The sequence below is a fragment of the Acinonyx jubatus genome, chromosome E2 (genome assembly GCF_027475565.1).
Source record: "Acinonyx jubatus isolate Ajub_Pintada_27869175 chromosome E2, VMU_Ajub_asm_v1.0, whole genome shotgun sequence".
Lineage (NCBI taxonomy): Eukaryota > Metazoa > Chordata > Mammalia > Carnivora > Felidae > Acinonyx > Acinonyx jubatus.
This window is the reverse complement of record NC_069396.1, coordinates 44072692-44099824: the sequence shown is the minus strand read 5'-3', so window position 1 is coordinate 44099824 and position 27133 is coordinate 44072692. Positions and strand designations below refer to the sequence as shown.

The window sequence follows — 27133 nt, the reverse complement described above, 5'->3', positions numbered from 1 at the left end:
GGCTACTAGCGCGCAGCCCCGTAGACTCCTGGGAGCTCCAGCCCACGCGGGAGTGCGCAGGCGCAGAAGACTGATCCTTGGCCGGGGGTGAGGTTGGTAGGTCCTAGGGGCTCTGAGGAGGCGGGAACCCCGAGCTCGGGCCAAGACGGCAGACTAGGGAGCGGGTCCCAGTGGGGAGGCCAGGGAGGAAACCGGGAGTCCAAGCTGGGCCTGGTAATTCTGAGGAGGGAACCGGAGCCGAGCCCACGGCAACCAGACACTTGGATCTGTGAGAGCGGGGCCTCGGGCGTGGTCCGTGGGCGTGACCCTGAGGGTGACAATCGAGTTTGACCTGGAGCGAGCTCCCCGCGGGGGCGGATTTTGTCTGTTTTGACCCCAAGGAAGCTCTGCGTTGGGAGCGGGGCCTCAGACAGCCAGCGCTGTGTGTGTGTGTGTGTGTGTGTGTGTCTGTGTGTGTGTGCGCGTGTGTGTGTGCGCGTGTGCGTGTGTGTACCGAATTGAGGCGGCCGCCTGTGCTCAACCTGCTGCGTTGGGGTGCGTGCTACTCTGTGAGATGTTGCGACCGATTGTGTGTGAAAAGTGGACGGAGTCCTGTTGCTGCCTGGGGTTCCCTACTTATGTGTCTCATTTTAGACTAGGTGTGAGCGTGTCTGAGGCTGTAGGTGACTATGGAGAAGCGAAAGTGATTTTGTGACTTTGCCTGGAATTATGTAATGTGCTGTCTGAGGTTGTAAATGATAGATGGGTACCTTGAGATGGTTTTCAGAAGTAAGTTTGATTGAATGTAACCATGCATGTGTTTGCAACCTACTGTTATTATTTGTGATGTTTTTGTGATTGGGAAACTCTTCAGCACTACTGTCTAATTGGGTGTTTAAGATTTGATTATCTGAATCATGGTCATTAAACCTGCCTCCAAAATTGTAACTCAATAGCAATTTAGCAAATAGCGGTATAAGTATTGGAAAGGAAGAGGTAAGATTTCATTTCCTAGATGGTAAATTTCATTACAGGGAAACACTACACGAACGAAAACCAATGAGTTGAAATTAACAGTGTTCCATGAATAAGCAAGCAGGAATAAAACAAACAACTTTTGCCCATAACTGACACTCTCAACACTGATATATGAGTGAGGTTTCCAGCTTCTGGATGAAATCAGTGGCAGAGTCAGTAGCTTCTTCAGGCATTCCAAGATAATAAAAAGTATTTGGTATACTTTTAACGACAAGGCCACCTCTCATTATAATAATTAAAATAGTTTGCTAATTAAAATATTCACTGTGGCAGTCAGTACTTCGGACTTCATTCAGCATGGTATCATCCTCTCCCTAGGAAGACTGCAGAGTGAAAAGATTAATGTCTTTTCTAGTTCCATACTTGTACTACTAAAAAGTGTTGTTCAATAGTTAATACTTAAATTAGCTGTCAGTAAATTAATAATAAATAAGTGAATTTTCAGTAATTATGCTTATTAAGTAGTATGATACTGGTGAGTCAGTAAAGATTAAGTAGAGGAAATTAAAGTTCAGATATTCTCAAGCATATAGGGATATGTAATATATGATAGAGATGGCATTTTATATCCACTGAAAAAATATGGATTATATAATAGGTAGTATTGCTAAACAAGAAAACATTCAAGGAAGAAATCTTCACAAGGTAAAAACACTTTAATAGTCATATGAGCGACTAAGAAAATTATTTTCAATTTAAAATAGCTAATTTACTAAATAAAAAATGATAATATCAACCAACTAGGAAATTAAAACACACACAAAAAATAGACATTATATAAGAAGATGCCATCACAGAAAAGAAGTAAAAGGAGCTTATTCTCCCATAATAAGAAATATGTAAACAAGAACTACAATATATATCTGATAGGCAGAGATTAAAAATGGTAACTGCATTCATCAGGGTATGGAGAGGTATTTTCATGTGCTGATAGTAACAGTGTAAATTGGTAGAAAGTCCATGAAGAACTATTTGGAAGTAGATGATAAAGCTGTCTTCCATGGGAGGTGGAAGGTAGAGCTGCAAAGGGAAAAGCACAATGTTCCCTCTCACTACAACAGATCACCTAGATCCATTCTAATTCACAAAGAGACTAGGTTTCTGGTGGTGAGGGAGCAAGATTTGTCCTTTTTCCCACTAACCTCCATCATGGATACATGAGAGTGAGCTGAAGCAGTGAAAAGTGATACAGATTTAACTGAATTTTCTGGGAGATCTAAGTCAAATATGGTTTCACATGGCTCTTTGTATTCTCCCATCTCTGCCTTCTCAGGACTCTTCCCTTTTCCATAAGAAGGGCTCAAAAGAGAAGGTTCATCTCTTGCAAATCTCAAAGCCATGCCTCAGGTGAGATGATGTTTCCTCTCTTTATGAAATAAGTTGTTTTCAGGTTATATGAACATTGCTTCCCAATCCTTAAATTTCCTGGATGTTGGCATTTGCTTCCATGAAACTGGTCTCCAGTAGGACAAGCAAGTGGCCTAGGTGCAAAATGTAAGGAGTATCCTCAGGGCCTGTGCATCCCTAAATTTTGCACCCTATGTTCTTCACCCGCCCCACCTAGTTGCAGCCCTGTTCCCAGTTTTTCTTATTCCAGCCATATAAACGTAAGCCTTCCCCACATGTACCTTTAGTTGTAGCCCATGTTTACATATTATTGATATATCATTCATCATCTCCTTTCTTAAGCTTCTCACAAAAGTACTGCTTGAAAGATGTATTATTTTGATTTAAAAGGGAAACATTACTTTAATGACTCTATCTTATCTAGATACTGATTTGAGATCTAAGTTGTGAGGGGTCAAGGAGCAGACATGGAAAAACCTTGATCATCACTACTGACCTAGGTTTTGCAATGATACAATGGGGGGTAGAGTTGGTAACTGACATTATTAGTTTGTGGTAAGATGTTTTGTGAGGTTTCCAAGATAGAGATTGCTTGCAAGCTTGTACAGAAAACTGAGATTTTGGGTGCCTGTAGGTGGCTCAGTCAGTTAAGCGTTTGACTCGATTTCAGCTCAGGTCGTGATCTCATGAACCGTGAGATCATGAGATCAAGCCCCACATTGTATAGAGCCTGCTTGGGATACTCTCTTTCCCTTCCTTCTGCCCCCACCCGCCCCCTGTTCTCTCTCTCTCTCTCTCAAAATAAATAAATAAACTTTTTTTTAAACCTGAGGTTTTTGCATTCTCCCTCTCTGATCCTGTCTATTTTATCCAGTTCCTACAAACTGTGGCCTGCCAGTGAAAACCTTTCAAGTATTTCAATGCTGTTACAGATTTATTCTTATTTTTTTAGTTTCTTCTAATTTTTTATATGGGAGTGGAGGAGGATAAAATGCATATGCTAGTCCATTCTTGAACTATTCTACTTTGAGGGGCACCTGAATAGCTCAGTCAGTTAAGTGTCTGTTAGTTTCAGCTCAGGTCATGATCTCATGGTTTGGTTTGTGAGATTGAGCCCCAGGCATGGAGCCTGCTTGGGATTCTGTCTCTCCCTCTCAGCCCCTGCCCAGCTTATGCGCATGCATGCAATGCTCTCCCTCTCAAAAAAACAAATGAACTTAAAAAAAAAAAAAAAAGTAATATTCTACTTTGAATCAAAGGAGGTACTTTTTCGTGTTTTCAGGTCTTTCAAAAAATTCCTCTTTATCAACCCATCTTCAAAATACTGGTTTTCCCCAGATGTCAATCAGTTCTCTTCTCTTCACCGTCTCTTTTTCTCTGTGCACAGATCCACATAAAGGTAACACTGATCTAATTCTAGTGACTCTCAAACACTTCTCTCCATACTAGACCTCTACCCAGAGTGTCAGAACCATATATCCAGTCTCCAAAAGTTATGATCACCTGAATGTCCCATAGACACTTCAAGTACATTTCCAAGGCCTACCTCATTACCTCCTTTGGTCTAGCTTATTTGTTCTTGTGTTTTCTATTTCTTAGTCTCAGCACCTAACCACTTGCCTATGCAGGTAACTCAAGAGCTATGCCTCTTTTTTCTACTCTACAACCAATTTATGACCAATTTTGTTGCAACCCCTTATGTACTAAACAGTTTTCCCCTCTCTAGACAACTAATACCACCTTATCTAGGAAATCACTAACAATGGTTACTTAATTGTCTTTCCCACCCAACACATCTCAAGCCTTCTCTAGTCTTCAAGGGTATTGCCTCTGAAGTACAAATTTTATCAAATAATATATGTACTGCTTAACATTTCTTCATACTCTGAAAGCAGCAGAACAAGCAAAGTGGGGTATGCATTACAATGGAATGTACAAGACAGTATATTGAAAGGGAGGAAAATACCAACAAATTACATTCAAGAGCAGATGTGGATTGCCATTAATGCTGACTGATGATTTATAAATAAATATAAATATGTTAGGAGTGTGTTCAGTACATTTTTAAGACCCCTAGTATGTAGGGAAAAAATCCAGTATTTTTTTTAAGTTTTTAAATTTTTATTTCAGTAATCTCTAAACCCAATGTAGGGCTTGAATTCATGACCCTGAGACCAAGAGTCACACACTCCTCTGATTAGCCAGCCACGTACCCCAGAAAAAATCCAGTATTATTAGATAAACATGCCCACTACCTAACTCCATATACCTTTTTCTTCTTAGAGTTCCAAGACTCTTTCCTAACATACTGTGCCTTTTGCTATTTCCTCAGCTTACTAATTGGTTTTCCTCCCCCTGTGAATTTTTTTTAGATTAATTATTAGGTATTTAATGACTTTTAATTTTATTTTGTTATATTTTGCTTTGTATAATTGATTTCATTTCATATAAATACAACTGATTTTTCATGTTGCAGTTACATAGATTTTTTTATTTTATTTTATTTTTTTAAATTTATATCCAAATTAGTATATAGTGCATCAATGATTTCAGGAGTAGATTCCTTAGTGCCCCTTACCCATTTAGTCCATCCCCTCTCCCACAACCCCTTCCATAACCCTCAGTTTGTTCTCAATATTTCTGAGTCTCATGTTTTGTCCCCCTCCCTGTTTTTATATTATTTTTATTTCCCTTCCCTTATGTTCATCTGTTTTATATCTTAAAGTCCTCATATGAGTGAAATCATATGATATTTGTCTTTCTCTGACTGACTAATTTCATTTGGCATAATACCCTCCAGTACCATCCACATAGTTGCAAATGGCAAGATTTCATTCGATTGCCGAGTAATGCTCCATTGTATATATATACCACATCTTCTTTATCCATTCATCCATCAATGGACATTTGGGCTCTTTCCATACTTTGGCTATTGTTGATAGTGCTGCTATAATTTTAATTTTTTTTTAAATTTACATCCAAATTAGTATATAGTACAACAATGATTCTCCCCATGAATTTTAAAAGGTGGTACCCTGTATAAAACAAATTCATTATGAGTACAAAAATTTTGATGTCCTCAGTGAAGCTTTGGTATACAAAATAAAATTTTTCTTTACTTTGTAGCATTTTCCCTTGTACATCTTTCTGTCATCACATCTGTAATATCTGTTGGGTGTATGTATTTATATGTATGCCTCTCACTTAGCCTGTAACTTCTCATGAGCAAGGCCAGGGCTTTATTCATTTTGATCCACCAAGCAACTAGTCACATTCAAGGTAAATAGTATGATCTTATATATTTTTAGCATGAGATAGTAAGTAAATACAGACTGTATTATCACAGAGAATTTTCTACAATACAAAAGATAAAATAAGAAAACTAGTCTGACCACTGAACGTGGTTTCCAATATCTAGTTCTCACTAGTTCCAATCACTTTAGGATGAACTAGAGTCTGCCCTTGCAGGGATCAGTGTCATTCAAGGATGTGACTGTGGACTTCACCCAGGAGGAGTGGCAGCAGCTGGATCCTGCTCAGAAGACCCTCTACAGAGATGTCATGTTGGAAAATTATTGCCACCTCATCTCTGTTGGTAAGAAAAATTCCTTGAATCTTTCAATCTCATACATCTCCCTTCAAGAATTTTTGAAACATATGGAGCTTTGAATTTCAGAGGTCAGAGGTGATGAATCCTTTTTTATTAGGAGCCAGTGTGATTATGTCCACACTTGCCCAGTGCAAGGTATTAACTTTGCTAAGATGTTAATGTGTGCCTTGTCTGTCACCTTAGAGCTATATCTTTCCTTCCTTCAATAGTTTTGAAGCCCAAGCAGCTTAGACCAAGTCTCATTTTTTATTATCAGGGTTTCACATGACTAAGCCTGATATGATCCGTAAGTTGGAACAAGGAGAAGAACTATGGACAACAGAGAGAATTTTTCCAAGTCAGAGCTACCTTGGTGAGTCTGTACAGATAAAATCCAGTGGACTCAGGCAGTTAGCACCTTTGAATGTTTTTAGGGATCTATTTTTTCTAATTGTGGCAAAATACACAGAACTAAAAACTTATTATCTTAGCCATTTTTAAGCATATAGTTCAGTGGCATTAAGTACATTGACATTGTGCAGCTATCACCACCATCCATCTCCAGAACTCTTTTCATCTTGTAGGACTGAAACTCGGTACTCATTAAAAAATAACTCCCCATTACCTCCTCCCCCTAGCTGCTGGCAACCACCTTTCTAATTTCTGTTTCTATGAATTTAACTACTCATAGGTACCTCATATAAGTGGATTTATGCATGTGGTATTTGTCGTTTTTGTGATTAGCTTTTTGCATTTAACATAATGTCCTCAAGGTCTACCCATGTAGAGATTCTGATAATATCAGAATCTCCTTCCTTTAAGGCTGAAATATTCCATTGTATATATTATTTTTTGCTTATCCAATGGACACTTGAGTTACTTCTACCTTTTGGCTACTATAAACAATGTTGCTACGCTATGAACATGAGTGTACAAATATCTGAGTCTTTGCTTTCAGCTTTTTTAGTTATAAAAAACAATTTTAAACAAAACATTTTAAATAAAGCATTTTTTAAAAAAACATTAACAAACAATTAAAAGAAAAGTAGAATTTCTGGAATATACAATAAGTCTGTGTTTAATGTTTTGAGGAACTGCCATACTGTTTTCCATAGTGGCTACACCATTTTTACATTCCCAGTAACAATGCACAAGGGTTCCGGTTTCTCCACGTCCTCACCAACACCTGTTATTTTCTGTTTGGGGTTGTTTTTGTTTTTGTTGTTGTTGTTGTTGTTGTTGTTTTAATAGTAGCCATCTTATTAGGGATCTGTTTTTAAAGGCCTGAGATCTTTGACATGCCTATACATGACTGACTTCAGTGTGTCTAAAATCTAAATTTTAGCTGTGAATATCACTCCTTATTTAAGTTCTTTCCTTGTCTGCCTCATGTTTATAGAGACTGCTATTTGTTTGCCTTATGTTTTTAGAGACTGCTATTTCCTTACCAAGAATCTACTCCATGCTTTGTAAGTATACTGTACATGGAGATCTTAAGTGTGAAGTCCTTTGAGTTCTGACAGAAGCATAAACCCATGTATGTCACACCCAATATAAAGTACATTTCCATTAACCCATTAAGTTCCTTCAGGCCTCTTCCAAGTCGTCCCTCCCATTAGGACAATCACACTTATGATTTCTACCAGCATAGTTTTATCTATCCTAGACCTTTTTCATATCTACTTTAACTCAGCTTAATATGTGAGAGATATATACATGTTTTTGCATAAATAAGTAGTTTATTTAATAGTATCCAGTTGTGTGAATATACCAGTTTGTTTATATATCTCCTGTTCATAGATATTCAAAATGTTCCAGTTTGGGGCTGTTATGAATAAAGCTACTGTGAACATTCTTGTAAACATCTTTTTGTGGATATGTTTTTATTTCCCCTCAGTAAACATGTAGCAGGTGGTATCACTCATTCATTAGGCAAGTGTATATTTTACTTTTTTAGAAACTGCCAGTTTTTATAAGTTACTGTACCATTTTAAACTTTTACCAAAATTGTATGAGAATTTTGATTGTCCCATATTCTCTTTTGCATTTGATGTTATCAGTATTTGCATTTTGGTCAGACTGAAGGTTATAGTAGTATATCCTTGCAGTTTTAATTTAGATATCCCTTGTGACCATTGATGTTGAGAACTTTTTCAAGTGTTTTTTTTATCTTCTTCAGAGGTACCTATTCAAATGTTTTACCCATTTTTATTGGGTAGTATATTTTTCCCTCGAGTAGTAGGAATTCTTTACATATTCTGGATAGAAGTCTTTTGTTTGATATATGTATGGTGAATATTTCCTCAGGTCTGTTATGTCTTTTAATAAGCACACACTGTTAACTCTGATGAAATCCAGTGTATCATTATTTTCTTTTATACTTACTTCTTTGACCTCTCAAATATTTGAGATCCACTAGGTTGTGATGATAGTTTCTGTCTTTTCTTCTAAAAATGTTATGAATATTTTGCTATTTTTATTAATTCTGTGGCCCATCTCATGTTAAGTTTGGTTTATGATGTGAGGTAAGATTAAGGGTCTGTTTTCTTTCATATAGATAACAGTTTCTCCCATCATGTGCTACATTGAATTAAGTTGCTCTGGTGATCTTATAAAAAATTGATTGTATTTGTGTCAGCCTATTTTTAGACTGTTCTTTCCTTTGCTATCTTTTAAGTCTTACTGCCAATACTACCTGGTCTTTGATTGTTGGAACTTTCTAATAAGTCTTGAAGTCATAGTAAGTCTTCTAACTTTATTCTTTTAAAAATTCTTTTGGCTATTCTAGGTCATTTTCTTTTTCAAATACATTTTAGAATCAACTTCTTGATTTCTTTAAACAAAGGTAATAGAATTTTTATTGGTGAGAATTAACATCTTAGCAATATTGAGTCTTCCAGTCCATGACTATACTATATTTTTCTATTTTAATTACCTTCTCTACTTCTTGTAAGCAATGTTTTATTATTTTTAGTATAGAGATCTAATACATATTTCATTATATCTAATCTTTTAGTATTTTAATGCCATTGTAAATAGTAGGATATTTGAAATTTCTTTTTCCAGTTTGTTGTTAAAATATGCATCCCCAATTGATCTTTATATATTGATTTTGCATACTTCTACTTATTGTATTGTATTCTACTTATTACTTAAGTTTTATTGTTGTTGCCATTGTTCTTTGTTTTAGTATATATCTTTCGTTTTTTACACACAAAATATGTCTTCTAGAAAAAAGATATTCCACTTCTACATTTGTATATTTTATTGCTTTCATTTCTTTTTCTTACTCTGTTGTACTGACTAGGATCTACAGTACAATGTTGAATAGAAGTGGCGAGAGTGAGTTTCTTATCAGTTCACTAAATTTATTAGGAAGACACTTAATATTTCATTCTTCATCCTAATATTAACTGTAGGCTTTTCATAAGTGCTCTTTATTAAATTCTGGAAGTTCTTTTCCTCGTTTTTGATGAGTTTAATTATGAATGTTGATTTTAACATGCTTTTTCTGCATCTGTTAAGATGATCATACGATGTTTCTCCTTTAATCTGTTACTATATGTATTACGTTAAATAATTTAAATATTAAACAAAATTAAATTTGGATTCTTGGGATGAACCCCAGTTGGACAAGATGTATTATCCTTCTTCTAGATAACTAAAATCGGTTTGTTAATTTTTTAGTAAGTTTTTATGCATGATTTTACCAAGGATAGTGGTCTGTAGTTTTCTTGTAATGTCCTTGAAAAAATCAGAATTGTGTCAGCAATATCAAAAAGACAAGGGGTGTTCCCTCTTCATCTATTTTCTTATAGAATTTTTGTTATGCTGGTATTACTGCTTCCTTAAATGTTTGATGAAAATCATTATTAAGCCACTTAGGCCTGCATTTTTATAATTCAAGACTTCTGCTTCCAGCCCTGAGCAAGTAACAGAGTCTGGAATTACACTCCTACAGGAAACAACAAGAAAACTGGACAAAACTATTTTCAGATATTGAACAACAGGCAGCACAGGCCTGGATTCCTGAGAGAAGAGAAACAAATGAGATGAGCCCTACCTCATTCCAGGCTTTCATCTGAAGGCAACTTCCAGACTGCAGTACAGAGAGAGGAATCCAAAAAGAACCTGACAATTTTACTGACTTGAGGGGACTGACATGGGCATTCAAGGAGATTGAGGTTGCTAAAATTTCCAGGACATACTTCCCAAAAGAAGTGAGCTATGCAGAAAAAGAGTTCCCCAAATATGGAAAAGGTTCTCTTTGAGTCTTTGGCTGAATATAAGTCTGCACGTGTATAGGTGAAACCCTATGAGACTAAACAAAGACGTGTTCTAAGGAAAATACAATTACCATAGTGTTGTAAGCTGAACAATTGCCATAGCCTACTGCACCAAGAATCATTTTATTTTCCTCTAGCCAGAATGGAGAGAACTTGTTGATACATAGGACTTTAGATAGAAACATCGAAAGTCCACCCCTTGATAAATGGGGTTATATTAGGCATAGGTTAAAGATTTTGCAAGATTTGCCATAAAAGTGCTTAAACAAAAGCATCAAAAGGATTAAACCAATCCAAAAATAATTGCTATGTGTCTCTTGGGTCCTCTAGGATGGAGATGCTGAGATAGAGTTAGGAATGTAAAAATTTCCTAGAGGTACATCTATGGAAGATAAAGGGGAAGAAAGTAAGATTAAATATAGGAAACCATTAGATCATGATATGGATCTGGTACCTATGGAAGGAAAGGGGGAGAGGCTAACAGGATTGGACAGGGAGAACCTCAGATCATTGTTTAGACTTGACAAAGTGTCAACCAACCTAGCTGGTCTGAAGCAAAGAGACCTAGGTCTCTAGAGACCTAGAGACCTAGCTGGTCTCCTATCCATCTGAGGAGTCTGCCATGGAGAGAAATAGGCAGCCTCTAGTACCCCCTCGGTGTTTAGTCTTTGGATGGGCACCTCCTGGGGAAACTGTGGTTTGATTCATCATATGAAGAGCATCCTGAAGATGCTAACAATTGCAGGCTGTCAGGTAACTATACTTCTTGCACATCAATGGCAAGTTCTTTTCTGAAGGGAGATCCTAGTGCTGCAACTCTATGGCTGCCACAGAATGCCATTTAAAGAGCAATACTTCATGAAAATATAACCATATCTCAAACTCAGCAACATTAAGTTGATAATGCCTGATGTCCAATCAAACATTATTAAATATATGAAGAAGTAGGAAAATAGGACCCATAGACAAGGGGGGGGGGATCAGTCAATAGAAAACAACAACAAGTAAATAAAATCAGGGGTGGTGGAATTTGCAGACAAGGATGCTAAAATGGGCATTATAAATGACCTCAATATCATCAAGGATGTAAAGCGGAAATGAACATAAGGCAAGAGAGCAAACATAGAAATAACAAACAAATGCAATACCTAAAAATGACTATTTAATATCTGAAGTGAAAAGGAAGACCCAGCTATGTGATATGTATTTTAAAAATTAAATAAAAAGACACAGGAAGGTATAACATAAAAAGATGAAAAAGTATATATCATATTGTCTGTGGTTGCCCCATTTGAGGATGAGATCAACACCCCACCCCACTCACCTAAAATTTGACTTCAGGTCAAGATTGAAATCTGACATAATTTAATGTGGCTTTCTGGGAAGAACAGGGAAGGTTCCCAGACTGGTCCTAAAATGGCTTGAGAGTGCAAGGGGGAGTGTCTGGCTTTTGTGTTTATTGTGGTTGGGGAGTAGGTCGTGAGGATTCTACATGTGGGCTAGTGATTGCATAGTTTAAAATTCCTGCCAGCACCAACAGAAAGAACATGCAAGCTCTCCTATTGTCTTGCCCAGGTGTGGAGCAAGAGGAAAAAAAAGAGTGGGTCTAGGAAGTTGTCAGCAGTAAGACTTCAAAAATAGAATGAGACCCTGTTACATATGCAAACACAAAGCATAACAAAATGGGAGTGGCTATACATCCAAGTATATTTCAGAACACAGAATATTATGGTGATAAAGAGACACTTCATCAGAAGTCATAACAATCCTAACAGAGCTTCAAAATACATCAGTGTTTCTCAGCTTTTTATCATTATCACTCCCTAAGGAGTCTTTTTAGACTCTTTTTCTAATTGCCCCCATTAAATTTTAATAACATACTCTATGTTCTGTTGCTGTTTGAAGGGCCACAAACTATTATAATATTTAAGAAACTTTTTTTCATTTCCCCAGAATAATTTTGCTCCCTTAGGAGAAACCCCCATTGAGAATGCATGAAATACATGAAACAAAAGTGACAGAACTGAAAAGAGCATTATAATTATAGCTTGAGATATAAACACCCCTTCTCTCTCAGTAATCGAGAGAACAAAGAAAACAATAAAGCTATGGAATGCTTGAAAACACTATCAATCATTTGTATCTAGTTCATCTTTTTTTTAATGTTTTATTTATTTTTGAGACAGAGACAGAGTGTGAGTGGGGGAGGGGCAGAAAGAGAGGGAGACAGAATCCAAAGCAGGCTCCAGGCTATGAGCTGTCAATACAGAGCCAGATGTGGGGCTTGAACTCACAAACTGCAAGATCATGACCTGAGCCAAAGTTAGTCGCCAACCAACTAAGCCACCCAGGCGCCCCATTCTTATTTTATTTTTTTTAATGTTTATTTTTGAGAGAGAGACAGAGCGTGAGCAGGGGTGGGGCAGAGAGAGAGAGGAAGGCACAGTATCTGAAGGAGCTCCAGGCTCTGAGCTATCAGTACAGAGCCCAACATGGGGCTCAAACTCAATGAACAGTGAGATCATGACCTGAGCTGAAGTTGGATGCTTAACTGACTTAGCCACCTAGGTGCTCCTCTAGTTCATCTTTATAGAATATTTTACATGGAATAGTCACCAAGATAGACCCTATATTCTGGGTTATAAAATGAGTGTCAATGAATTGAAAAAAAACTGAATCATAATATGGATTCTGACCACAACAGAATTACATTTGTGTATTGAAAAAGACAGATTTGAATTAAACAGGCCCACTGACACATGGATTTTTATAATAAATACAGTTCTGTACTGTAAATATATTTTCCTTAAGGTTTTCTTAGTAACATTTTCTTTTTTCTAGCTTATTTTATTGTAAGAATACAGTACATAATATATGTGACATACAAAATATGTGCTGACTGTTAATGTTATTAGGCTTCAGGTCAATAGTAGGCTATTGGCAGTTAAGTTTTTGGGAAGTCAGATGTTATTTATGGATTTTCATCTGTGTGAGGCACCAACCCTACATTGTTCAAGGGTCAACTATAATTCATTAATATAATGTGTGTCAATTATACTTCAATTAAAAAACACCGTATTTCTAAATTTCTCAAACATTAGAAAATTAATCACTACATTTCCAAATAACCCATGAATCAGAGAAGAAATCCTAAAGTAAATTGGAAAATGTTTTGAACTGAATGATAATTCAAGCAAAATATCAAAATTTATGGGATGTATCTAAAGCAGCATTAACTTTTTTTTATCCTTTTTAAAAAATGTTTATTTATTTTTGAGAGAGAGAGAGAGAAAAGATGAGGGACAGAGAGAAAGAGAAACAGAGGATCCCAAGTGGGCTCTGTGCCAACAGCAGAGAGCCCAACGTGGGGCTTGAACTCACAAATGGTGAGGTCATGATCTGAGCTGAGATCAAGAGTCAGACATTCAACCAACTGAGCCACCCAGGTGCCCCCTTTATTATTATTATTATTATTATTATTATTATTATTTTTATCCATTACATCCAGGATCTAAGATGCCACCCTAAGTAGCTAAAAAAAGAAAAATCTTAAACTCAAAAGTTAGTAAAAGGAGGGGTGCCTGGCTAGCTCATTCGGAAGAGCTTGTTAGTCTTGATCTCAGGGTCACGAGTTCAAGCCCCACGTTAGGTGTAGAGATTACTTAAATAAATAAACTTAAAAAAAAAAAGCTAGTAAAATGGAAAAAATAAAGACCAAAGCAAAAATCAATGAATTACATAACAGAAGTACAATAGAGAAAATGAGTGAAGACAAAAGCTGATTCATTAAAATAATTGATAAAACTAATAAACCATAGCTATATGTACTAATAAAAAATACAAGACACAGTCACTAATTAAAAATTACAGAGGCTGTGGGGCACCTGGGTGGCTCAGTTGGTTAAGCATCTGATTTCAGTTCAGGTCATGATCTCGTGACACAAGTTCGAGTCCCGTGTTGGGCTCTGTGCTGACAGCTCAGAGCCTGGAGCCTGCTTTGGATTCTGTGTCTTCCTTTCTCCCTGCCCATCCCCTGCTCATGCTCTGTCTCTCTCTCTCAAAAATAAACAAACAAAAAAATTACAGAAGCTGCACCACTACAGATCCTACAGACATTAAAAGGACAATTAGGGAGTCTACAATTTTATGTCAATAAATAGGAGAGAACATTTCCCAACTCATTTTATAAGGCCAACATTATTTACAACCAAAGGCACTATAAGAATAAAAAACTAAACACCAACATCCTCCATGAAGCTAGAAAAAATCTATAATAAAATATATATATAATAAATATTATAAAACAGAATCTAGCAATATTTTAAAAGGATAAAACCTTATGACTAAAAAGAGCTTATCCCAGGAAAGCAAAGATGATTTGGTATTTAAAAATCAACCTATGTAATTCACCATATAAAAGTGAAAAGGGGTCTAAAACCAAGGATCTAAGCTGCCACTTAATGTAACTAGAAAAAAAAAATTTAAGGAGCATCAGTAGACATGGGAAAATCATTAAATTCAGTTACTATTATGAAGCCTTAGACCAGATTAGCAACCAAAGGGAATTTCCTCAGCTTCATAAAGGATATCTTTGAAAATCTTATAGCCAGTATCACATGCAGTATAGAAAGCCTGAATGCTTTTCTTCTAAGATCAAAACCAGAAAAGATGCCCACTATCACTGCTTCTATTAAACATTGTGGGGGCGCCTGGGTGGCTCAGTCAGTTAAGCGTCCGACTTCGGCTCAGGTCATGATCTCGCGGTCCGTGAGTTCGAGCCCCACGTCGGGCTCTGGGCTGACAGCTCAGAGCCTGGAGCCTGTTTCAGATTCTGTGTCTCCCTCTCTCTCTGACCCTCCCCCGTTCATGCTCTGTCTCTCCCTGTCTCAAAAATAAATAAACATTAAAAAAAATTTAGAAAATAAACACTGTGCTAGACACAATCAGTACAATAAGGCAAGAAAAAGAAGCCAAAAGGCTATCAATTAGAACAATTTTTTAAAAAAAGAGGGAACTATCTTCATTTGTACATGACATGCTTGTGTACATAATAAATCCTAAGGAATCTAAAACGAACTGTTAGAACTAGTAAGTGAATTTAGCACATTCACTGAGTTCTTGTTTTAGAGCAAATTTGAAGAAATTTTGGCCAACATTTCTATGATTATTTTTCTGCTCTGTTCTCGATTATATTTTAAATAATTTTAACCTATCCTCTGTAGAGTTTATTAAGGAGTTAAAACGATTTTATGATTTGGGTAATTTCTGTTAATCAGACTTTCACTTTACCGATTCTTCATTCTCTATGTTCTATGCTGTTAAACCCATCCAATGAATTTTGTATTTAAGATATGAGGTTTTTAAAGTTTGCATATCCTTATCTCTCCTGAACTCTCCATCTCTTCACCCATATTTCTATCTTTTCTTGTAGATTTTGTAAACATATTTATCATGGTTATTTTAAATTCCTTATCTTGTAATTTCAACATAGGGGACATATATCAGTGTGATTCTATTAACTGGTTTTTATCTTCTCTTCATCACATTTCCTGTTTCTTCTCAGGAAAACCTTGTAGATAATATGTTGTCAAGATACTGGATTCTTTTTCTGCCTCTGAAGATTGTTGAGATTTCACTTGGAAGGCAGTTAAGTTACTGGTGGCTCATGTTGATTCCTTTTTAAGATTGCTTTTAAGTTTTTTAGATGATTTCTATTTCAGTTTCAATTTTGCCTTTAGCTTTATGCTGTTTCTCTTAGTGCTGGGATGCAGCCTTTGCTCTTATACATGGTCATTCTGGGGTTTCAGTACAAAGACCAAAGGTTCCTCTCACCAGATTCCTCGGACTTGGCACAGGACCAGAATTAAAAACTGTTTTTCCAGGGGTTCCTGGGTGACTCAGTCGGTTGAGCATCCGACTTTGGCTCAGGTCACAATCTCATGGTTTGTGGGTTTGAGACCCACTTCAGGCTCAGAGCCCGGAGTGTGCTTCAGATTCTGTGTCTCCCTCTCTCTCTCTGTTCCTCCCCCACTCCTGCTCTGTCTCTCAAAATAAATAAATTTTTAAAAAATGTTAAAAAAAAAACAACAACCCTTTTTTCCCAAAGGTAAACAGCTGCTGAAATCTGTAATCAGTTCTTTCAGTGTTCCAGCTTTCTTTTCCCTTTGTGCTTCTTGCAGTCTTGCCCTGAAGATGCAGTTAACCAAGGTTTTGAGGAGGGGTTTATACTATCTTTGGGGTTCTCCTTCTATGACTTCTCCATTCTCAGAATGACTTCTCCATTCTCAGATTTTGTCCTCAATTTATAGCCACTCTAGTGACCCCGAACTTGATCTCAGATTTTTCTGCACAGGATGACTCCTACTTTCCCCCAGAAATCTATCCCCTGGGTGCTGCATAAACTACCAGGGCCCACAATGGAATATCTGGATAAATGTAGATCTTATGAAGTGTGGTTTCTTCCTTTTCAAATGTTATATCCACTTAAGTTTTTGCCTCCTTTTGATCACTCGTTAGAGGTGCTTTCCAAAACAAATTGGTCTTTTACAGTTGGTCCACAGTTTATCATACCAGCTGGAAGGTTGTTTTGATACAAACTTCTTTGCCATTACCAGAATCTGGATGTCTAGTTGAGCAGTTTCTCAAACTTTTTAGTCTTGGGACTTGTTAATATTTTTAAATTATTAAGGATTAAAAGAATTTTGTGCATATGTGTATGTGTACCCTATTAGAAATTAAATATTTTTCACCACTCATTTACTATTTCATTTTAATACAATATAAAAATGATAAACTCATTGCATGTTGACATAAAATCATATTTTTACAAAAAATAACTATTTCCCAAAAGAAAAAAAATACTGACAAAAGTGGAATTGTTACATAATTAAAATTTATTTAATATCTTGCTTAATAAACAGCTGATTTTCACATCTGATTCTGCATTCCATTTGTTGCAAAATGTTGTTTGATTTTGAAAATATGAAGAAAACCTTCCTTTCATGCATTATATGTAGTTTGAAAGAAAATATTTAAAAAGCCTTCTTAGATTGTCATGGATATTCTTCATTAATACCACACCCAAATATAATAATTGGTAGTTCCTAAACAATTAGTTGCAATACAGAATCTGAAACCATAGCAATGAACTTTTGTAGACTGTTATGTAAAATCCGATGGTCTATTTAAAAAACTTTTTTTTAACGTTTATTTATTATTGAGAGGCAGAGCATGAGCAGGGAAGGGGCAGAGAGAGAGGGAGCCACAGAATCCGAAGCAGGCTCCAGGCCCCAACCTGTCAGCACAGAGCCCAGTGTGGGGCTCGAACTCACAAACCAAGAGATCATGACCTGAGGAAAGTCAGACACTCAACCGACTGAGCCACCCAGGTTCCCCCCAGTGGTCTATTTAAATGGATATTTTACCCAGGCATTTTTTTGATAATATTATATATTAGTCATTTGGAAAGTAACAGTTCACTAACAGAACATTTTCCAAATTTTGACATATTCTCATATACAATATTACTTGAAAAAACCCATAACCCACATGTGTTAATATCATCACCAACATCATCAGAAAAGTCTGTTGGGAAGCTGACAAGCTCACAGTAGCAAATACAAGCTTTCCAACATAACAGCCTTTACTTGAAAGCTTGGATTTTATCATTGGTAACAAATATTGGCACAAGTTTTCTCTTGAATTGATAAGTTCACATTGTTCAAGAAAATGTCTACCAGATACCCACATCTGAATAATAGTTTTACTGAAGTAAAAATGCTATTCCACAAAAAGATACAGATATCCCGTTTTTTGAAAGTTTGTGTTATGCCACCTTGTTTTTACTAGAGACCTCCATTCGTACCTGTTTTCACTAACCAAAAGAAATCCAAAGATGATTTTTGCTTTTACAAAAAAAGGTGAAATGCAAAACCAGCTTTCAGTGCTTGTTTTGCAGTGAACTAGCTATAAAGGCACTGCTAAGCTCCTTCCCAGGAATTGCACTCAGCTTCACAGCATCAAGCTACCATAGCTTTGAACTATGGTCTGTGAGCATCTTTGCTTTATCTCAATTTATTTTACACATCCATTAACAAGATGTGTCAGAAAAGCCAAAGACAGGTTATTTTTTAGATCTGGGAACACTTAAGAGTTTTCCCATATAAGTTAATGGTAATTGCTTCTTCACTTTATGCCATCTCAACTTATGAAACATTTCACAGGAACATTTTTTTGGATATGGTGGGATGGCAGGGGTAGGCCCCTGTTTTCAGTTCTCAGCTCAAATAATTACACCGTCACTTTTCCTTACAAAATATATTATAATTTGATATGCAACAGAAGTGCTTTATGCATACTTCTTTAACGATCACACAGAATATTGAAAATATGTGTACTCGAGGGTGGAGATCTAATAAAAGTGATTTTTTTCTCCTGCTCTATCAAGAACAGTCTTACATGAAACTTTTTCCCTATGAATTAGAAATGTAGTTGTTACTATTATAGATTGGTGCCAGTGTTATGTTGATGTGCCTGCATTTTACCCACTGTATTAATCATTTTTTTATCTTCTATATTTTATGATATTTTGAAACTTTGGAGGGCCTTGCTGGCTGGGGAGAGATTGCCCCTCCTAGAGCTGGCTGATTTCGTAGGGATGGTAAACCACCTGTTGGTGAGCCTACATTTTATATAAAAACCAACCAATCCCAAGTCCATCCCCTCAACCATGTGCTTTATCTAACTCTCACACACTGAGCCAACACTTCCTGTGTCCTAAATCACCCAGGACTAGGTACCATACAACTACAGACGCATAGCCTCAAACACTACTCTAAAAAGCCAATCCTAAACTGTTTCTCCTACCCTGCCTTGCCTTTCCCATGCAAGCAGGTCCCACAAAAGGCTCTCGCATAGGCTTTCCCCTCTCTCCTTTCTGTGTCCTGACCAAGCCTGCTGCTCCTCTATGTGGCCCTACAAGGCATGGTGTGCCCTCTCCTCTAAAGAAATGTAATGAAAATCTCCTTTCAATGAGATTAGCCTATGTCATCACTCAGCCACCTTCATAAATTAAAATTCCATAAGTACAAATGAGACACCCACCTTTAAAAGACAAGGTTGTTATTATTAACAAAAAGAGTTTTGATTTTGTAGACTACCTTCCCAAACTCTCCTGCATAAGGATCTCACATAGTAAGATCCATGTCACACTTCGGGAACTGCTGGTTTAGGCCTTTCTGCTTGTTTTTCATGTCTTTAACATTTCAGTCCTCTTTCTTTTGTTTAGTCTTCTATTTTTGGCATTCTTAAATCTCTCCACAAAAAGAGAAATCATTGTCTAATATTTATCTTCCTCTTAGTTTTCATATTCTTTCCTTTCTTTCCCTGTGCAATGTCTTAACTGTTTCTTGTGCTCAGGCTCATATCCTATTCTCACCATGACACCTGCCATCAAATTTCAAAATCAATATGCTTTGGACCTAGGTGATAGTTTAGTATCACTTCTTTTCAATAAATTTCTTTCCAATAAGTCTCTGTATTCCGTATCATAGCGCTCAGATTCCTGATACCTACCCACCTTGATTTGGGTGAAAAACACTAACTCATTCTTAACGTATTTCCCAGGTGCCTTTTCACATCTTCATTGCTTTTCTTCCCCCTTATTGCCTGGGAAAATAAATATTTGTTGATAAATGGATTTTATTTCACTGGTCTCTTGTTGTTATGCTTTAAGGATCTTTCTTCATCCTCAGTTCTTGCCTTTGTAAAAGTCCTATCAGCTATAATAATCTGATCCATTCTCAAGTTGTGATTTTCTTGTTTTATGTGAATGGCTTTCAAATACACATTTTCAGCCCACTTCTCCCACCTGAACTCTAGTATCTATTTTCATCTGCCTATAGCAACACAACAACAGTTATCTCATCCTTTTGGTTATTGATATATCATAAATAATAGTCCTTGTGTTTACCTTATCCTTACTTATTTCTATATCCTTTTTTCCCCATAGTCAGTCTCTTGTAGTATCAGGTTGATTCCATCACCTCTGCTACACTTGATCTCTCCACAATTTGTGTTATTTCACTTTGTGAAATATCTTTACATCCTCTCATATCCTCATTTGCTACTGACCTCTTCCAAAATGAGAGCATATTATTTCAGTAACTTCTGTAATTACTATTTGGATTTGCCATCATTTTTACCCACTTCTTTCAGTTTATATTGTCAATATGCCAAAAAGAAATTACTTATTATATGAAATTTAAATCCCTTCTTTTTCAAGGGCTGATAGAAGAATACCCCATCTGATCACTCCAAATTTATTTCTCTCTGTGACTGAGAACTCTTGCTCATCTCTCTTTGTTCTAGTCTCCCAGATATACTTCATACAATTGATTTCATTCCTCACAACTGGACTTTTCATTATATGACAGCTGCTATATACCCATATAGATACTTGCAGTTATCCAACTACAAAGGTAGAGGGTACAGTAGTACACACAAGACCACCTTACTTCTGACACCAACTATAAGTTTGGGGGTCCCCAAGACTACTGCTAATATAAACAATATGCTATAAGGACTCACAGACCTTACTAAAAGCCATAGTACTCACAGTTATGGTTTATGACAGAAGAAAAAAATATACATTAGAATCATCCAGACATAAAGGGCAGAATCCAGGAAAGTACCAAACATGAAGCTTCTGGTAAACCTCTCTCTATGGAGTCACAGACAGCATTACCTTGCTGGCGTGACAATACGTACAGAATATTGCCAACCAGGGAAGCTTCACCTGAGCCCATTGTCCAGAGTTCATACTGAGGCTCCATCACATAGGCATGATTAACAATACATGTAGCCCATCTCAGTTTTCAGCCCCTTAAGAAGTCGAGCTAATACTGTGTGACCTAAAACCCCCACCCTAAATCACAATGTTGGTGTGGCTCAAAGACCTCACCCTAAATTACATTGTTACTTTCTGGCTGGCCAAAGGTTCCCAGGCAAACAAATACATATTCCAAGGGCTTAGAGATTACTTCCCAGAAGCCAAAGGCAAATGTCAGATGTCTCTTTGATCAAAGTTATATTCTTTACTATATCATTCAGTTAAAAGATCAAGTTTCACTTCCTCCATGAGATGTTCCTTGACTCCTCCAGACCATGTCAATTCCTTTTTTGCTGCATTCATATTCTACTTATGTATGCAAACTGTAAACAGATGCATCCTCTGGTATGATCAAACTTCTTTCCCCATCTGATTAACAATTCCCTCAAATAAGTTTCTCTCTTTTACTTTTCCTTACTGTAGCTCGTAACAGAGGCTAGATATTCAATAGTTACCTGACTCTCTTTGATACCATGCAAGGAAAACATCTTTCTCATCCATTCAGAAATCATTTAATGATTAAGTTCTTTTAAATATACATGCCAAGATCACATCCCTTTATCTCAGATAACCATGTGTTAATGTATACTCAGAAAATAGTCAATAAAATATTGACTTCCAAGATCATAAGTTTTAGTTGGCAAGGCAATATTATCAAATGGAGCATTTTACATATAATATTCATATTAAAATAGCAGGTTGTTAAAAGATTTCTTTAAAATTTTTTTAATGTTTATTTATTTTTGAGAGAGAAAGAGACAGAGCATGAGTGGGTGAGGGACAGAGAGGGAGACACAGAATATGAATCAGGCTCCAGGCTCTGAGCTGTTGGCACAGAGCCCGACGCAGGGCTTGAACTCACAAGCTGTGAGATCATGACCTGAGCCGAAGTCGGACATTTAACTGACTGAGCCACCAAGGTGCCCCTAAAAGACTTCTTTAAATGGATGGTCCAGACTATAATTATAATCTAATTTCAGACAAATTAGACATTAAAGGATAGAAATAATATATGAAGGTTTTTGGATAAATTGGATAGTAGCATGTCCCTGAAGGTGGTTGAGGTTCTCAGGAAGATGATATAACTCCAGTTACTAATACAGATTTGTTTCAGTGTGTTCTAGAATTACACATGAATGGAATTGTATAATATATACTCTTTCGCATAAAGTTTTCACTCTGAAAAATGTTTGAGATCCATCTGTTTTGTCATTGTGTATCACTAGGTGTTTTTCCCTTTTTATTGCTGAATAGTATTCCATTTTATACATACATGACACAATATTACCATTTACCTTTTGATGGATACTTGGGCAGTTACCAGTTAAGGGCTATTTGTAAATAAGACGCAAGTCATGGGTAAAATGAATCCATATTTAAAATTACCCTACTAGACGTGGGTGGTAGTAAGGTAACAATAATAAGATATAGCCAAAATTTTACAAGAAAAATGATAGTGAGGGTAAGTCAGCATTATAAGCATACAGTTGAAGAATCCAGTCATTCATATCCCCCATAGGGAGTAGTGTAGTTAAGGTATGTTACTGCATTGGGAGGAAAACTTAAACTCCTCCTTCCTGAAAACTGAAAAATAATTCAGCAAATGAAAGGAGGAAAAGTTAGAATTGATGGTCAGGAGAATTTAGTATAATAAACATTCTGGCAGCAGCAGTCAGCATACAATGGTGATTATATTCACATTTCAAGTATGCTTTGTCCTCTGGTTTATTTTACAATTCCTAATGGAAATACATTTCCCAAAGTCTTCCCTTTCAAGAGAAAATAAGTTGTGTGGAGAGTTAGGGCCTAGTGTTCCTCTCAACACTAGGAAATAAGTACTTGAGAAAAGTCATTTGCAAGAGAGGAAGAAACAAATGGAAGTATTTTATAATACTTATTTAGGCATAAGGGAATAAATATTTAGGCTTTCATCTCTAACTGAACATTTTTCTTGATCACTGGTTAGTACCCTTGATAAGCTCACACCATTATTTCTGAATCTGCCCATTTCAAGAACAGTGTCATTTTCATCATCCTTTGTCTTCTGTTTACTTATCCTTGTGTTTATTATACCTGCTTAACGCAGGTATTGTATTTATAATATGCCAAAAATTTGAGTGTTCTTTTTATTTTAAGTTTATTTTGAGAGAAAGGAATGTTGGGGGGGGTGGGCAGGGGAAGGGCAGAGAGAAAGAATCCCAAGCAGGCTCTCCACTGCCAGTGTGCACAACTCACAACTGTGAGATCACCACCTGAGCCAAAATCAAGAGTCTGACACCTAACTGACTAAGCCACCCAGGTGCCCCATGAGTGTTCTTTTCTTACGCCAATTTTTCCACATTTTAACAGTATGGCAGGATTTGGTTTATGTCATATGAATTTTCCCTACCAAGAGGTAATTTATTCTGGCCTTTCTGTAGACCACAATAGTGAGGCATACAGTCACTCAATAGGTTGTTTGTATATACTTTCAATCCATAACATTTATGTGAAGACTTACAGTGTTATTAATTGTATTCTTTTCTAGAAGAAGATGGGAAAGCTGAAGATGTTTTAGTGAAGTTCAAAGAATACCAAGACAGGCATTCTAGATCAGTCATATTCAACCACAAAAGACTAATTAAGGAAAGAAGTAATATTTTTGGGAAAACACTTACTATAGGCAAGAACTGTATTATTTCAAAAACAGCACTATGTGAATATAAGCCTGATGGAAAGGTTTTTAAAAATATTTCAGAATTAGTCAGTAGAAATATAAGCCCTGGAAGAGAGAAGTTTGGTGAGAGTAATGGATGGGAGAAATCACTCCTCAATTCTAAGAATGAGAAAATTCATACTACAGTGAATCTCTATAAACAAACAGAAAGGAGTGTGAGTGGTAAACAAGAGCTTATTCAACATCAGAAGGATCAAACTCCAGAGCAATCATTAGATCATAATGAATGTGAAAAATCCTTCCTTATGAAAGGAATGTTATTTACACATACTAGGGCTCACAGAGGAGAAAAATCCCTTGAATACAATAAAGATGGAATAGCCCTAATTGAAAAGTCAAATCTCAGTGTCCATTCACAAACTCTTATTGAGAAGAAACCCCATACATACAGCAAATATGGGAAGTTCCTCTGCAGGAAGTCCATTTTTATCATGCATCAGAGATCTCAAACAGAAGAGAAACCCTTTCAGTGTCCTTACTGTGGGAACAGCTTTAGAAGGAAGTCATATCTCATTGAACATCAACGAATTCACACAGGTGAGAAACCTTATGTTTGCAATCAATGTGGAAAAGCCTTCCGTCAAAAAACAGCCCTCACTCTTCATGAGAAAACACATATAGAGGGGAAACCCTATATCTGTATGGATTGTGGGAAGTCCTTCCGCCAGAAGGCAACTCTCACTAGACATCACAAAACACATACAGGGGAGAAAGCCTATGAATGTACTCAGTGTGGAAGTGCTTTTAGAAAGAAGTCATACCTCATTGATCATCAGAGAACTCACACAGGAGAGAAACCATATCAATGTAATGAATGTGGGAAGGCATTTATCCAGAAGACAACCCTCACTGTACATCAGAGAACTCACACAGGAGAGAAACCCTATATTTGCAATGAATGTGGGAAGTCCTTCTGCCAAAAGACAACCCTCACTCTCCATCAAAGAATTCATACAGGGGAAAAACCCTACATTTGTAATGAATGTGGGAAGTCCTTCCGCCAGAAGGCAATCCTCACTGTTCATCAGAGGATACATACAGGAGAGAAATCCAATGGATGTCCTCAGTGTGGGAAAGCCTTTAGTAGGAAATCAAACCTCATTCGCCACCAGAAAACTCACACAGGAGAGAAACCATATGAATGTAAAGAATGTGGGAAGTTCTTCAGTTGTAAGTCAAACCTCATTGTACATCAGAAAACTCACAAGGTAGAAACCATGGGAATTCAGTAAAGGATACGACTTTTTTGTCAAACCTTAAAGTAATAGTAAACTTTAAATAAAATAGTACATGGTGTTGCTTGCAACTATATTGGTATATAACAGTTTAAGGTACTGTACCACATATTTGCCTATTGTTTGTGAGCCTATAAAACACAAAAAGAATGACTAATGACAAAAGTCATTGAAAATACAACCCTAAATTTTTTATTATTAGATTCACCAGGCATAAACTTCCTCTGTCAAGTTTCTACAAACATTTAAAATTGCTTATTTTCAATTTCGGTACATATATTCTTGTGACCCAGTAATAAACAGTTCTGCCAGTGGTCCATGGACCACACTGTGATCAGAAGTGTTTTAAAAGAAAGGAAGTGTGAACTGTATTTCTCATTGCAAATATGAAGTAAAAATTAGTTGTTACTTCCTCAAAATTTACCACAGTTATGACTTCTAACATTATAAATTAGGTTTTGCATATTATGAACCTTTATATAAATTGGATTATACATCATGTATTCTCTTTATATAAATTGGATTATACATCATATATTGTGTATATGGCTTGTTTCATTCCTTATTATGTCTCTAAAACTCATCATTAGTGCATGTGGCAGAAGTTCATTTATTTCCATTCTATATAGAATTCCATCATATGATTAAATTACAGTTTATCCAACTACTGCTGTGGATTTTTTCATTGTTTACAGCTTAGGATCATAATAAATAGTGCTTCTGTGAACATATTTGTCTTTTGGTGTACATATAGTCATTTCTCATGTGTATATAGTAGAGATGGAATTGCTGGGTCCTAGAGCATATGTATGTTTGGTCAGCTTTGGTAGATCCTACCAAACAACTCAGAATTTTCACAGCATGAGTTAATTCTCGCTGAAGGAAAACAACTGTGAATGTTAGCAATATGGTGGTGGTTCCAACCAGAGAATTCATGCTAGAGGGAAACTACAAATGTGGAAACTGAGAATCCAAATATAATGCATGTACAAAGACTTTTAGCCACAGCCTAAAATAATAATATCAAACAAATGTAATAAATGTGAGATTGCCTCTAGCCACAGTAATGCCATATTTGAAATCAAAAATCATACTAAGGCAAGGAAGGCTCCTAGCATGCTTTCTTGCATCAGAGAGTTTTAACTGGAGAAAACCCCTATGAGTACAGTAAAGGGGACAGGAGATAGCTTTTACCTATGTCATGTATCTTGTTGGATATATAAAAATCATGAATATGGAAAAGCTTATAGCCATAGTTCAAATCATACACGACACCATGGAATTCACATTGAATGAGAACTCTTTAAATGAAATGGTCATAAGCATGACTTTAGTCATAGCTCACTCCTTATATAACATCAAAGAATTTATACTAAAGAAAGGGATATTAAAAAGGGACAGGATGAGGCTTGGAACTCTAACTTTGGGAAAAACTGCTTCCATGAAAGAAGTCTAACCAAACTGAGATTGTAATGCTAGAAAGTCTATATGTAGGCACCTGGTCAATAGCTCCAGCTAACCTCCCAGCCATCATCCAGTAACATATGTCAACTATATGAATAAGCCATCTGGGACATCTAATCAAGTCTTCAGATGACTGTAGCCTCTGCTAACACCCAACTGGAACCACCAGAAGGACCCTAAGCAAGAATTGCTCAGCTAAATCCTTTTCAGATTCCTGTCCCACAAAATGGTTACATTTTAAAAATTAAATTTGATTGATTAAAAGAAAAAAAATCTACCATTTGCAACTACGTGGATGGAACTGGAGGGTATTATGCTAAGCGAAATTAGAGAAAGACAAATATATGACTTCACTCATATGAGGACTTTAAGATACAAAACACGAACATAAGGGAAGGGAAGCAAAAATAATATAAAAACAGGGAGGGGGACAAAACATTAAAGACTCTTAAATATGGAGGACAAACAGAGGGTTACTGGAGGGGTTGTGGGAGGGGGGACGGGCTAAATGGGCAAGGGGCATTAAGGAATCTACTCCTGAAATCATTGTTGCACTATGTGCTAACTAACTTGGATGTAAATTAAAAAAAT

The 27133-nt window shown here is 36.5% G+C and overlaps 1 protein-coding gene and 1 long non-coding RNA gene across 7 annotated transcripts in view; both read left to right on the top strand.

The window, feature by feature from the left end:
• The window catches only part of LOC128313198 (uncharacterized), a 110189-nt gene that overhangs the window by 39284 nt on the left and 43772 nt on the right, over nt 1-27133 (top strand). The gene's annotated exons all lie outside the window — the stretch shown is intronic.
• ZNF382 (zinc finger protein 382) lies at nt 22-27006 on the top strand. 6 transcript variants are annotated; one of them, XM_015071932.3, is made up of 5 exons: nt 22-96; nt 2291-2364; nt 5833-5959; nt 6231-6326; nt 23655-25746. In XM_015071932.3, exons 2-5 carry the CDS (start codon nt 2356-2358, stop codon nt 25073-25075), a joined length of 1653 nt encoding a protein of 550 aa, XP_014927418.1. In that variant the 5' UTR covers nt 22-96; nt 2291-2355; the 3' UTR covers nt 25076-25746. The 6 variants fall into 6 exon arrangements, with proteins under 6 accessions (XP_014927418.1, XP_014927419.1, XP_014927421.1 ...); XM_015071933.3 differs by having other exon boundaries at nt 68-92; nt 23655-25747; XM_015071935.3 differs by lacking the exon at nt 22-96 and adding an exon at nt 139-213 and having other exon boundaries at nt 23655-27005.

Coding starts and splice junctions, on each gene's coding strand:
- ZNF382 (XM_015071935.3), top strand. Junction 5,960..6,230: donor TTGCCACCTCATCTCTGTTG/GTAAGAAAAATT, acceptor TTTTATTATCAG/GGTTTCACATGACTAAGCCT. Junction 6,327..23,654: donor TCCAAGTCAGAGCTACCTTG/GTGAGTCTGTAC, acceptor ATTCTTTTCTAG/AAGAAGATGGGAAAGCTGAA.